The sequence below is a fragment of the Mesoplodon densirostris genome, chromosome 2 (assembly GCF_025265405.1).
Source record: "Mesoplodon densirostris isolate mMesDen1 chromosome 2, mMesDen1 primary haplotype, whole genome shotgun sequence".
NCBI classification, from domain to species: Eukaryota; Metazoa; Chordata; class Mammalia; order Artiodactyla; family Ziphiidae; genus Mesoplodon; species Mesoplodon densirostris.
This window is the reverse complement of record NC_082662.1, coordinates 152,251,589-152,264,632: the sequence shown is the minus strand read 5'-3', so window position 1 is coordinate 152,264,632 and position 13,044 is coordinate 152,251,589. Positions and strand designations below refer to the sequence as shown.

The window sequence follows — 13,044 nt, the reverse complement described above, 5'->3', positions numbered from 1 at the left end:
ATTAAGCCTAGGGGAAAGAGAACAGGCACATGGTACAAATGCTTAAAAATCAAGGAAGATCACACTAGGGTGAACTGAGTTCACCAAATCTGAAAATACTCTAACAACAATGAGGTGCCATACTGTTAGGGGAACTACTGACCAAAACCGCCCGCCCTGGCCTCGCATCATAGTAACCACATGCGTGAGTTATCTTACAACAGGAGGTCCTGTTAAAGAATGAGGCGGAACTAACAAGCTACCACCAACCAGAAGAACTGGGGAAAGATTAAAAGAAGAGAGGAGACGCCAGTCCATATGTCCTACCAACCTCCCAGGATCCTTCTTGCCGGAATCCATCTTGGCTGAGCAATGCACATGCCACCAGGAAGGACTCTAAGTCAGAACGATTGGCCAGAGACAACCCAGAAACGAACCCCATTATCATAAACCCTGAGACTGCGAGCCACGTGGCAGAGCAGTTCTCCTGGGTCCCCTGACCCTGATGCTCTCCGCCCAGGCACCCCTTCCCAATAGAGTCTCTTGCTTTGTCAGCAGACACACAGACACACACATGTGTCTTTCTGAGTGTTAGACAAGAGCCAACCCTCGGGCCCTCCAAGGGGTCCCCCTTCCTGTAACAATCCCACTGAAGTGCAGAAGGGCTCCATTTAGAACCTAGGTGAGAACGACTTCCAATGAGAGAGGTGACTGGTTGGTTGTTTATTTGCTTAGGTGGGTTGTACAGCAGTATAATTCCCCACTTATTTATTCCTTCAGTAGAATGGACAAATGGTTCCATTTCAGAAAGTAATAAATAAATAAATAAATAGATAAATAATAAATAAATAAATAAAATTTTAAAATCATGGGGGAAAAAAGCCCTCCATGTTTAGAAAAGTCATACAGAAATAATAGCTTTAAAATATTTAGATAAAATCATGGTGTCAGAGCCCTAATAAAGGGAACACTGACATTTGGGATGTAGGTCCCACATCTGGAATGCACTCCTCTGCCCATCACTAAAAGGGCTGAGTAAAGTCTAAACTCTTTGGTGCCTACCCTCCACCCCTGCCAAAACCTGTTTTCTGGCTCTCTGGTCTCCTGCCCTTTCCTGTCCCCGTCCGCACTCCAGTCATCTAACAAGCTCCCTGGAGATCCCTTAATGTGCCATGATGTTTGGGGCCTTTACACGTACCCAGCTCTTAGCCCAGAGTGCCATTCTCCATCCTGTCCACTGGGCAGCTCCTACCTTCAAGCTCATTCTCACTAATAAATGCCCTGATGATCCTCCCACCATGTCTAGAGCGATCACTTTTTTCTTCTATGTTCTCACTGTACGTCATCCTCCCTTCTTTTTATAGCACTATGACCTGAACTGCTATGTGTAGTTTATCTCCTCTACAGAAGATGATCTCCCTGAGGCATAAGAAGGAATGCCTTTAATTTTCATATCCCTGAGGCTTAGCATGGTGCCAGAGGCACATTCGTAACTCAATAAACATTTGCTGAATGAATGAATTAACGCCCACTGAGTCCTCTTAAGACTCTACCCTTCCTGCCACAGAAAGAATCTAGACTTAAGGTCAGGGTGGTAGGTAATTCTAACATTTCATTCATTCACTCATTCAACAGACATTTATTGAGCACTTACTATGTGCCAGGAACTCTTCTAGGAGCATGAGAAGTGTCAGTGAGCAGAGTAAACAAAGATCCCTGCCATTGAAGAGCTCACATTCTAGTTGGGGAGACAGACATTAAGCAATAAATGTAACAGATAAATAACATGCTTTGTTAAAAGGGGATAAAAGGTAAGGGGAAAAGATATAAGTAGAGCATGACAAGGGGGACTGGGAATGTGTGAGCTGTGATTTTAAACTATGTGATCAGGGGAGTAGGACCTGCCAAGTAGACAGTGAGAAGGTTGAATTTGGACGAAGACTTAGAGAGTCAATTAGACATGGGGATATATGGGGGAAGGGCATTCCAGGCAGCGAGAACATTCAGTGCAGACTCTAAGGCCAAGACAAGGAGGTCAGTGAAGTTGGCTAAGAATGAGGTTGGAAAGAGGTGTGATGAGGTAGGGGGAGGAGGGGGAAAGGTGGCAGATCATGGAGGCCTTTGTAGGTCATTAAAATGACTTTGACCCTGAATGAAATAGGGAACCATTGGAGGATTTTGAGCAAAGGAGCAACATGATCTGACGCACATCTGACTTACATTTTAAAAGGATCACTCAGCTATTTTGTTGAGAATTTAGTATTGGGCCAAGGGTAGAAGCAGAGAGATCAGTTAAGAGGCTATTGCAATGATGTAAATGAACTGTAACAGTGGCTTACATCAGGGCTGTAGATGGGAAAAAGTGACTGGTCCTAGTTTTATTTTGAAGATAGATCCAAAAACATTTGCTGCCATAGATGGGATGTGCAAAGAGAGAAGGATCAAGCATTAGTCCAAGGTTTTCAACCTAAGCAACTGGAACAAGAGAAAAACTATAAGCATTTAGCCTTATCTAGGGGCTATACTTCACTCACCCTCCTACTGTCTGGTAAGTATTAAGTGAGGTCAATATGTAGCAGCATAGTGACCCACGTGGAGGCAACATGATGCAGGAGAGAGAGCAGAGAAAGAGTGCTATTTAGCTGCTACTGCTTCCTGGGGTTAGCCTCTGAGTCTTGCTCATTTTCTGCCTCCTCCTCTTACTCCCTTATCCCCCAAATTACAAGAATTTTCCTTGTTGGCTCACTTGTTCAGAACTAAAGAGAATTATGCCATAGATTTAGTGGAAAACAGTTTAATGGTAGTAGATTTTAAAGAAGCTCAAATAAGGTTAACTCCATTATTAAAATGATCATGGGGAAGGTGATGATGCTGGTAGTGTTTATAATATTTGCCTTTGCTGCAGAGTTCATAAATCATAGAGATATTGTACAAAAGGAGGAGGGAGCCAAAGCCGGGAGGATGGCCTTAGTTACACCTAAGCCACCAAACATCTTTTTTAGGCTAAAACACTTCTGAGGCTATCTGCCAAACTGTATTTTTCTTAAAAAAAAACAACTGTGTTCCATGCATTTGAATGCTTATGATTGGAAAACCTCTGGTAATGGAAAACTTTGTTCTTTTTAAACTGATGCTGCATTTACATATATTGAGATATGGAACACATCCGTAAATAAAGTTGTGTAATTCTCTATAAAATGCATTCCTATATCCCAGTTCTTAGTTTGTTAGATCAGATCCTTAAGAATTATTTTAAATGCCTTTGTTTAACCAAAATTTTGTGTGTTGAGTGTTTCTTTTTTTTTTTTAAACTGGTGTTTAAAAACTATTTAATGCATTCTTTTGTGCCCTTAGAAATCTTTCTTGAGCAAGTCAGGGTGATCTGAAAACTCTTTAGAAATGAACGAGAACTCTACTGAAAAAAAAAAAAGAAATGAACAAGAACTCTACTGGAAAGTGTGTATTTCATAGTATCATTAAATATTGATTAAGCACCCACTACATATACAACACTGTATTGGTGGCTGAGAGGACAATGATATTGTAAAATTTAGATTTGAATCTGTTTAAAGAAACACTTTTAAAACAGGGTTTTCATTCTCTTTCCCAGTCATGCACAGAGTACTTTCACAACTATTACCGATTAATAGAAAAATAACAGAAAATATAGATTATCCGTCTAGTTTTGCATTTTCCTCTCGTCCGAGGATCTCCCTGAAACAAAGAGAGATCCAGACCTGAGGGTTTGCTGGTTATGTTTTTAGTTTAGTTTGCCTCTGCATTTTAGGCTGTTCATTTGACTTGGTCTAAAACTGGAAATTTGTGTAGAAGTGTTTCTCTTGAGACTCATAACATTTTAAAGGAGGTTCCTACTGAGCAGTAATCTGAACTATTTCTTAAAAGTCATATGAACCTCTTAATTCTGATAGTTCTAAGCATAAAGGGTTGGATATGTAGAATAAGATCAAGGAAAACAAAAAGAGAAGAGAATCTGAAAATTAATATTTCTTCATTTCAAAATTCATAGTATATCAGCCTTCTCGGTTATATCCTGTTCATTGGTTTGGGATGCATTCTAGATGGGAGAGTTGCCTATCATAATTAGCATAATTGTGCCCACGTGGGGCTCAGTCAATCAATTCAGCAGGAGAAAGTAAATCAAACTACCTGTTCATGTGGACAAAAATATCTAAATTTTCTTTTTCAGCCATTATTCTCACGTCATTAGCAGACAGAGCTCTCACCAGTTTGAAACTACCATGAGTGATCCATGAGTTTCCATTAGAGGACATTCAACTTATCAGTGAATTAGAATTCCCAAGTGTCCACTTAAATATATTATTATAGCCATCATCATAGTGATGGGGAAGTTCTGGAATGTTCTTTTGAACTGCATCAACTGTTTCCAATCTCACATCCTCAACATTATAAAAGAGTCAACTTTAGGACCTTGATTTTCTCCCACCTCATAGTTTATAAAAAAGCTGGCAAATTCTTTATCTTTTTATTTCCATAATGCTAATGAATTTCAATATATTTCTTGCATGATGAGTTTTGAATAATCCAAATAAAACCTACTAGGAGCTTTCATTAGAAGTTTCAGATGTCCCAGGTTACAAAGAGACTTTGAATTTAGGTATTTCCTTCTTTTGCATTAGTACTTGGTTAGAATACATTATTTCCAAAATCTTAGAGTATGAAGTATGAAGCTTCACTTTCCCCACCAAACCCAAACCTGCTTCTCTTCCAATGTTCTCTATTCATCCACTTTGTATGGAAACCTGCCAGTTACCCTGGGCTACTTTGCCATCACCCACCCATCAAATCACCAAATAAGGATCTCTTTTCCCTCCTAAATATTTTCAAATACACTCATTCTCCATCCCAAATGCCACCAACCTGAGCAAGGTGACAGTCTTCTCTGACTTGAACTCTGTTTGCTGAAATCGGTGCCCATCTGTTCACTACATCTCCATCCTTGCCCTTCACCAGTTTACGTTCAAAATTCAATTAAATCATAATTTTAACAATATGATTATGACATCCCTTTACTTAAAAAAATGCAATATTTTGTCACTGCCATTGGGATAAAATCTAAATTCTTTAATATGACTTACAAGCCTTTATAATTGATCAGATTTCCATCTAACTTCCCAGTCTTATTTCTCAATCCCCTCCTCCTTGAGTCATCCTGAACCTTCTTTTGTTCTAATATGTCATGGCTCTCTGTCTCATCACCCCAGCCCTTTATGCATGGTTGATTCCTCCACCTGGAGCGACATTCATTTATTTTTTATTTATTCAGCAACTATTATGAAGCAAAGACTCTTTATTTGCAATTATTATTATATTATACTATTATGGAGAGCTTACTCCATGCTAGGTACTAGGAAGTAAATCAATGATTAAACCAGGTATGGTTTCTGTCTTAATAAATCTTACTGTCTAGCATGGCAAATAGTCATGAAACACAGAATGAGATTAGAGTTATGGTATGGAAAGTATAAGGTGATGTGGGATCAAATGTCAAGTGTCAGTAAGGGTAACCATACTTAATTGAGGAGTCATTGGAGGTTCCCTGAGGAAGTACTGTTGAAGCTAAAATCTGAAAGATGAGTAGGAGCTAGTTGTGGTAACAGAAGAGTGGAGGAGGAGGAGGAGGAGGAGGCAGGGGGAGTGGTGGAAGAAATGTTCTAGCGGCACAGTTAAATGGAAAATATATGAGTACTAAGAAAAGAAATAGCTCTTCCTTGTTATAAGCATAAGATATTGGGAACAGGTATCTTTATTGAATATATTTTGTTGGTGGCCTGTGTCACAAAGGAAAAGAATTTATAAAGTTCTCGCTACCCTTTTTTAAAAAATTTTATTCATTTATATATATATATTTGGCTGCACTGGGTCTTTGTTGCTGCACGCAGGCTTTCTCTAGTTGCAGTGAGCGGGGGCTACTCTTTGTCGTGGTGCGCGGGCTTCTCATTGCGGTGGCTTCTCTTGTTGCAGAGCACAGGCTCTAGGCCCGCGGGCTCAGTAGTTGTGGCTTGCAGGCTCTAGAGTACAGGCTCAGTAGTTGTGGCACACGGGCTTTGTTGCTCCACGGCATGTGGGATCTTCCCGGATCAGGGTTCGAACCTGTGTCCACTGCATTGGCAGGCGGAGTCTTAACCACTGTGCCACCAGGGAAGCCCCATCTCACTACCCTTTGTTAATAACTAAGTTCAGTGGCTCTTTCTTTCATAAATTCTGTTGCAATTAAAGGAGTAAAAAAAAATCTTTGGTGAGAGACAGCCTGGATATCAGGAAACTAGTTCTATTCTGACTTTTGCTTATGACTGTACCAAATGACTTACTCTTACTTGTACCTCTGCTTTGTTGTTTGTAAAAGGGTGATGATAATATCACCCATTTTAGGTTACAGGGTAGAATCAAATGAGATAGTGGTGCAAAAGCGTAAGTACCACACTACTTAATGAGCTTTTTAAAATATGCATTTCAAGCATACTAAACAGTTTCTCAGTTTTAGACTGTTCTCTACATATTGGTAGAAACACAAATTCATTTTTCTTATGATTTCTAGTTGTAGCAATAGGAGCTGCAATTCCAATTTCACAAGTAGAAAGCCATCTTCAGTACATTTTAAGAGAAACAGAATTAGATTATGTCTCTTTTCAAAAAACCCAATTGTTTTTCAAAAAGACCCAATTGTTCAAACCAAAAATATTTCGAAGTAGAAAAACTGGGAAATCCAGTTACTTTGGAATCATCAAAAAACAGGACACATTTCTGCTGTGATCAAGTCCCTCAATTCCTTTATTTTTTATGGAGAAGTTAATCTGATCAGACCTTTCTTACTTTCCTGTTTAAACTTACTATCAGATCTACCAGTGGCATATTTATTGATAAATATTGGCAATACAAATGCAAAGAAAGTTGTACTGAAATATAATCTCTACATGCTTAATAACTACGAACTTACATGTAAAAAAAAAACAAACATTCTAGCCTCATGTTATCTTTGTATGTAATAAGGCAGACATGAAATAAAACACAGTTGGTTTATGGGTCTGCTTTGCCAAAAACTTTTACTCATCCCTGAAAACATTTTATTTTTTATTTTACTTTTAAATTTTATTTATTTTTTGGCTGCGTTGGGTCTTTGTTGCTGTGCGTGGGCCTCTCATTGGGGTGGCTTCTCTTGTTGCAGAGCACGGGCTCTAGGCGTGTGGGTTTCAGTAGTTGCAGCCCGTGGGCTCAGTAGTTGCAGCACATGGGCCCTAGAGTGCAGGCCCAATAGTTGTGGTGCAGGGGCTTAGTTGGTTCTTGGCATGTGGGATCTTCCCGGACCAGGGATCAAAACCGTGTCCCCTGCATTGGCAGGCAGATTCTTAACCACTGCGCCACCAGGGAAGTCCTGAAAACATTTTAGTCACAGTTAAGTATATAGGTGTCAAATACCTCTATCACAAATATTAATTTTGGGGGGAGTTACCTGGTGGTCCAGTGGTAAAGAATCCGCCTTCCAATGCAGGGGATGCGGGTTTGATCCCTGGTCAGGAACTAAGATCCCACATGCCGCAGGGCAACTAAGCCCGCGGGCCGGGCCGCAAACTACAGAGCCCACGGGCTCTGGAGCCCGCGTGTCACAACTAGAGAGAAGCCCACATGCCAAAACAAAGAGCCCACGGGTAGCAACTAAGAGCCAACACAGCCAAAAATAAATAAATAAATAAATAAATAAATATTTTAAATATTAATTTTTTCTTATATGTTCCCATAGCCACAAATAGGAATAATATCAACTCCCCTTTCAGAATAAAAAGACAAGCTCATTCTAAAATATTTTACAAATAATGAGAACTGTACAAGTACTACTTTACAGAGACGAAGACTGAGTTTTTAGTTCTGAATGACACTTTTTTGTTTTGTTTTGTTTATAGTCTCTTTTTTCTTTGGTAAGCAATTGTATTTCAAAATATAGAAGCTCTATTAAAGGTGTCTAACTTTAAAGTCCTGTTTGCATCTTTATACTTTTTTTCTATTACAAATTGCAGGCATCTTTTAAAAGTTTGATAATTTTATTGCATTAATTATTTCTGTATTGTTGGGGAAAAAAATTTTAAAGCCATTTAAAAGGAGAAAATAGTTCATGGATGCCTGGTTTCTTTAGAGATGGGAAAGAGCTCTTAAGGAAATGCATATTTAGGAATCTCATTTAGTTGATGGCAATTGAATTCTAATCTCTGTTAGTATATGTTTGAAGGAAATAGAGTTCATGGAATTATTCAGTCAGAAGACTAGTGAGCAGTTCTTTCTGCTTTTGGTACAGTGCAAAGGCCTATTCAAGAGGAATCAGAAATGTGGGGTTCCAGTCTCAATTCTGCCACCCACGCTCCATATCACTTAAGCCACTTAAGAAAGCCACTTAGCCTCTGAACATCAGTTTCTCATTTGTAAAATGGAGATAATGATGCCTTTCTTGTAAGCTTCTTATTAAGAATAAGTGACATACACGATGAAAATGCTTTGTAAATCAGAAGCTGCTCTACAAAAATAAATTACAAAACTTATCACTAGCTCAAAGATTCCCATAAGAGATTCTACAAAAAAAAATTGTTTAATATGTATTTTGTGTTCTTGTTCCTGTTTCCTTTTCAATGTATATGTGCTAAATCCTTCATTAGGTTATAAGCTCCTTAAAGCCACAGTGAGCATACCGTATCCTCTTTCCATGTTGCTCTCTGGATTACACATAACTCATGGACACTCAAAAGTCTTTGTTGATATTCTTTCCTCTTCTTCGGTTCCAATAACAAGCAAAAGTTACTACTGTCAAAGTCTCCTTTCACCTATTCTATGTCTAAACTTCCCTGCTGTAATCCATACCTATTTCCATATACTCTCTCCTCTAAACTCGTGGAGAACTGGCAGGTCAGCATCAACTTAACAAAAGCCTTTATCACTATTACTAAACTCTCTTTAGCTGCAAGACAAAATCCCTGGTTCTCAATCTAAATCTACCCCTCCTGCAATCCAAAACAAGTGGAATTAAGTACATCTTTAGTCCCAGGAAGAAAGGAGGTGTACCTGCTGGCCCACTAAAGATTACTAGAGCCAAGGAGTTCCAGAGGAAAGTCCCTCCCTGTCTGGGCAACTGAGAGGAATAAAGTACAGCCACATAAAATGGCTAGAGGAAATACAGACAGAGAAGAAAAGAAGGACGGGGTGAAGACACCAGAATCAAAAGAAAGTGAAAGGAGAGTTTTCAGGGCACTGATATTCCCTAGGAAGGCTGATGAGATGCTCTAGTCTACTTTGATGCTTGGACAAAAGTCTTTATTTAATAGGTAAGTTGGCACCAGCTCCTGACACAACACTTTTAAAAGCAAAAGTATGGTGAGGAAGGGATGGCTACCTCAGTCACCCTCCTTGGATCCTATAAATGTGCCTATCTGATCTGCACTCTGCTCAGAGTATAGTCTTTCCATGAGGTTTTTAATAAGGGTGCCCAGTTCAAATCACCTTTTAGGTTTAAGAGAGGAATATTTTTATTCTAAGCCACCTCTCCCAGTCTTTACCGATATGATGTGGCTTTCACTAAACAGCCCTAGGAGGGCCCACGCAATCCTCAGGCTCCGGGTAAACACGTGTGCCCGCAGCCGGCTCCGGCTCGCCCTGCGTTTCAGCACCGCTGTCTCTGGATAGCGCCTCGCTGGCTGGCCGGCTCAAGGCCTCCCACCCTTCACTCATCCATCCCTAGTCCACTCGCTTTCCTCTTCTCGTTTCTCTCATTGCCAGAAGAAAAGCATCCCGATTGCTAACTTCTCCTCAATTCCTGCTTCAAAAGTGACCTCCGCGTGCCTCCCTCAGGGTCTAAACGCGCAAGCCCCCGCGCCTTTGGGTCCTCCTGGAGCAGCAGCGAAGCCCCACCGTTTACCCACCGGTGGCCCGAGATCTCCGGCAGGCAACGATCACCTTTCCCTTGCCACTTCTCAATCCCAACCAGCAGCCAGGAGCCCCCGTTCACTCGGCCTCTCTCTTCGCCACAAAGCCTCCTTGAAAAAAACGCGCGATGATGCGCCCTCGCCCCGCCCAGCCCCCAAACACACACACACACACACACACACACACACACACAGAGTCATACATACACTCGCACGCCTCAAACCTTGTGGGAGCCATCGCCAACCTGGGCAGAGCCTCAGCCAACTTGGGCCCCATCCTTCAACACCGACTCGCAAAGGGCAGCCCGCAGCAACCGCCCCGCCCCCTCCCCTTCCTAGGCGGCGGGTCCCGGCAGCCAAGCCCAGGCCCCCGCCCCCTGCTCCCCACCTCCACATTCACTAAGCCATCCACCTCGCGCGCGCAATCCACTGTCCACAACCCTCAAACATTTGCTCCGGGCCGCCCCGAACCAGCAGCCAAACCATAAAAGAATCTCCTTGAAGCCCAGCCCTGTTCCTGGTGTGTTGTGTGTGTTTGTCTCTGAAGCATATACACCATTAACTCCTTCGAGCTTTCGGCCCAACCTAAACAAACAGCACGTTATCTCTAACCCCCTTCTCCCTTCTCCGCGCCCCAACCTCTGCCCCCATCCCGATCCTCATCGGCCAAGTAGCCAAAACACCGCACCACCGCACCCCAGTTCTCAAACCTCGACCTCCCACCAACCCGAACCAACACTCCCCTCCGGCCCCTCCCCTCCCCCACCCCTTGGCCCCCAGCGAGGAGGGTCTGGCCCGAGCGAGTGACGCCTCGGAAGCACAGTCTGCGTCCCCTCCCAGGAGCCCAGAATAGAGGGGCTGAGCTCCCACCAGCTGGATCAGCCAGCACACCTCTCCAGATGGGTACTCGCCTTACCGTCAGACGCCCTGGGAAACACAGGTGCCGGGGAAAGGAGAGAGGCGGAAGCAGTCTCCGGGGGTGGGCGGGAGGACTCACCGAACATCTGAATGTGCCCTTTGGTGATGGGATTGAAGCTGCCGCAGGCGAGCAAGATAACGTGGGTCTTGGTGGTCTCGGTCATGGTGCGGGTGGGTCCCTCGCGCTGGTCCAGGGGTCGCCTCTCTTTTTGTGTCTCGATACGTCTGCAGAGGGAGAAAGGAAGGCGAGGCTCCGGCGGTGGATGCTGGGGACTCCAAGGAGCCGCTCCAGACGCAAACCGCGTCACTCCCCGCCTCCCCTTAACGCTTGCAGCGCCGGCAAGATCCGAGGCTGCTTTTGTATTGCTAAGCTCCGTCCTCTTTTCCTTCTAGCTTCTTTCACGCCTCTCGCCCTGGTCTCCCTCTCCTCCCTTTCTCTCCCCCCCACCCCACCCCATCACGCTCTCTTCCTTAGTGTTTACCTATAAGACAAGATGTGGTACCCAAGCCCAGAACCCTGCACACTGACAGGCAACCATCAGTATAGTGTGAGCTCTTTCTCTTACCTCCTTCTGAATTAGTTTTCCTCCCTCAATCTGACATTTTTCTGTCCACACCTACTTTCTTGAACATTTCCAACTCCAAAAGTGTTCGATTTTAAGAACTGTTTTCTTTCTCTCCTCAAAATTTTAAGTGGGGAAATGACAATTGGTCATTTCAGGAGTATTCATTTCTGCCCATCTTTCCCCCCTTATCTCATGGTTTTGAACTACTGAACTGAGTCCAGAGGTTGACCTAGTGGTTGCCAAGAAATAGGGAGAACCTGAATCTTTCCCCTGGCATACTGCTCCTTCTGTGGGTTGAAGCAATGAGAACATGGATGTGACAGAGTTACTAAAGCTGTGTTAGAAAATTATTGTGATCTTACATAAGCTATCAAAATTGAGACAAAGATTTACCCATTCAACAAGTGTTCCTTGAGTGCCCACTATGTGTTAGGCTCTGTTATAAACACTGCTGATAAAGCAAAGTCCCTGTCTTCATCAAGTTTACATTCTACTGGAAGGAGATAGACAACAAACAAACATAGAAGGGAATATTACATGGCAATTGTGCAATGCACAATAAGTGAATGCAGTTCACTCTCTGGCACAATAAAGGGTGAATGGAGAAGAGGGGACCACTTGAAATGAAGAAGTTAGGGAAGACCTCTCTGGGGTGGTGAAATTTAAACTGAGACCCAAATGACAAGGAGTTGCTAGTACAAGTATTCTGGGACAGGGAAGGGCTCATTGTGCTCCTAGAAATGAAAGAAGGCCAGTGTGACCAGACTGCATGAATAATGGGAAAAATGCTAAGAGAGAAGATTGGACTGGTGATTAGGACCAAATCAAGCAGGGCTTGTAGGCTAGGGTAGGGTTTGGATGTTTTTCTAAGAGGAATAACTTAGAGAGGAATAACGAAAGGAAACCACTGAAGCTTTTAGGCAGAGAAGTGATAAGTAATTTACATTTTTATAAGATCACTCTGGCTGCTAGGTGGAAAACCGGAAGGTAAGGAAAGCATTTAGGAAATCCTCCTGGTAGTCTAAGCAGGTGCAGTTGTCCTTGGACTAGGTTTTATAGAGGTGAAGCTGATGAGAAGCAAATGGTCTCAGGATAAGTTTTGTAGATAAAGTTTACAGTCTTTGCAAATGGATTGGATGTGAAGGATGAGGGAAAGAAAAATCTAGGAAAATGTCTAGAAATTTGGTTTAGTAAATGAGTGGACTGAGAATGAGAAAGATGGAGAAAGGAAGTTTCAGGGATGACCGATGTTCTATTCTGATACAATAAATAAACCTAATAATTTGAGATTTTTTAAAAATAGCCTTTCAAAAAACTGAGATATAATTGACATATGCATTGTATTAGTTTTAGGTACACATAATAATTCTGAACTTAGAGATCCACAAGTACAAATATTTACTTTTTTTGGGTTTCAAGATTCTTGGATAAATTTCTACCTATTTTAGTGGGTTGGTCATTGTTTCTTATTTAAGAGCATGTAGTTGGTGTACAGTAAATATTTGTTAAATTATGCTGAACAGCAAATTGATCCTAATATGCATAAAATTTCCAGTTTAAAGATAAGTCATAAGAACTGATGTATATTTGTAATTTGATGTATCTTCCCTCACAGGGGATGCAGATTAGGGGGACAGAAG

General features: G+C 42.1%; 1 protein-coding gene across 1 annotated transcript in view; it reads right to left on the bottom strand.

Moving 5' to 3' along the window:
- NMNAT2 (nicotinamide nucleotide adenylyltransferase 2) overlaps positions 1-13,044 on the bottom strand; it is a 209,472-nt gene that overhangs the window by 155,349 nt on the left and 41,079 nt on the right. Inside the window, exon 4 of the mRNA XM_060091160.1 lies at positions 10,918-11,063. Coding sequence (XP_059947143.1) covers positions 10,918-11,002 — 85 coding nt within the window. The 5' untranslated portion in view covers positions 11,003-11,063. The remainder of the gene's footprint in view (positions 1-10,917; positions 11,064-13,044) is intronic.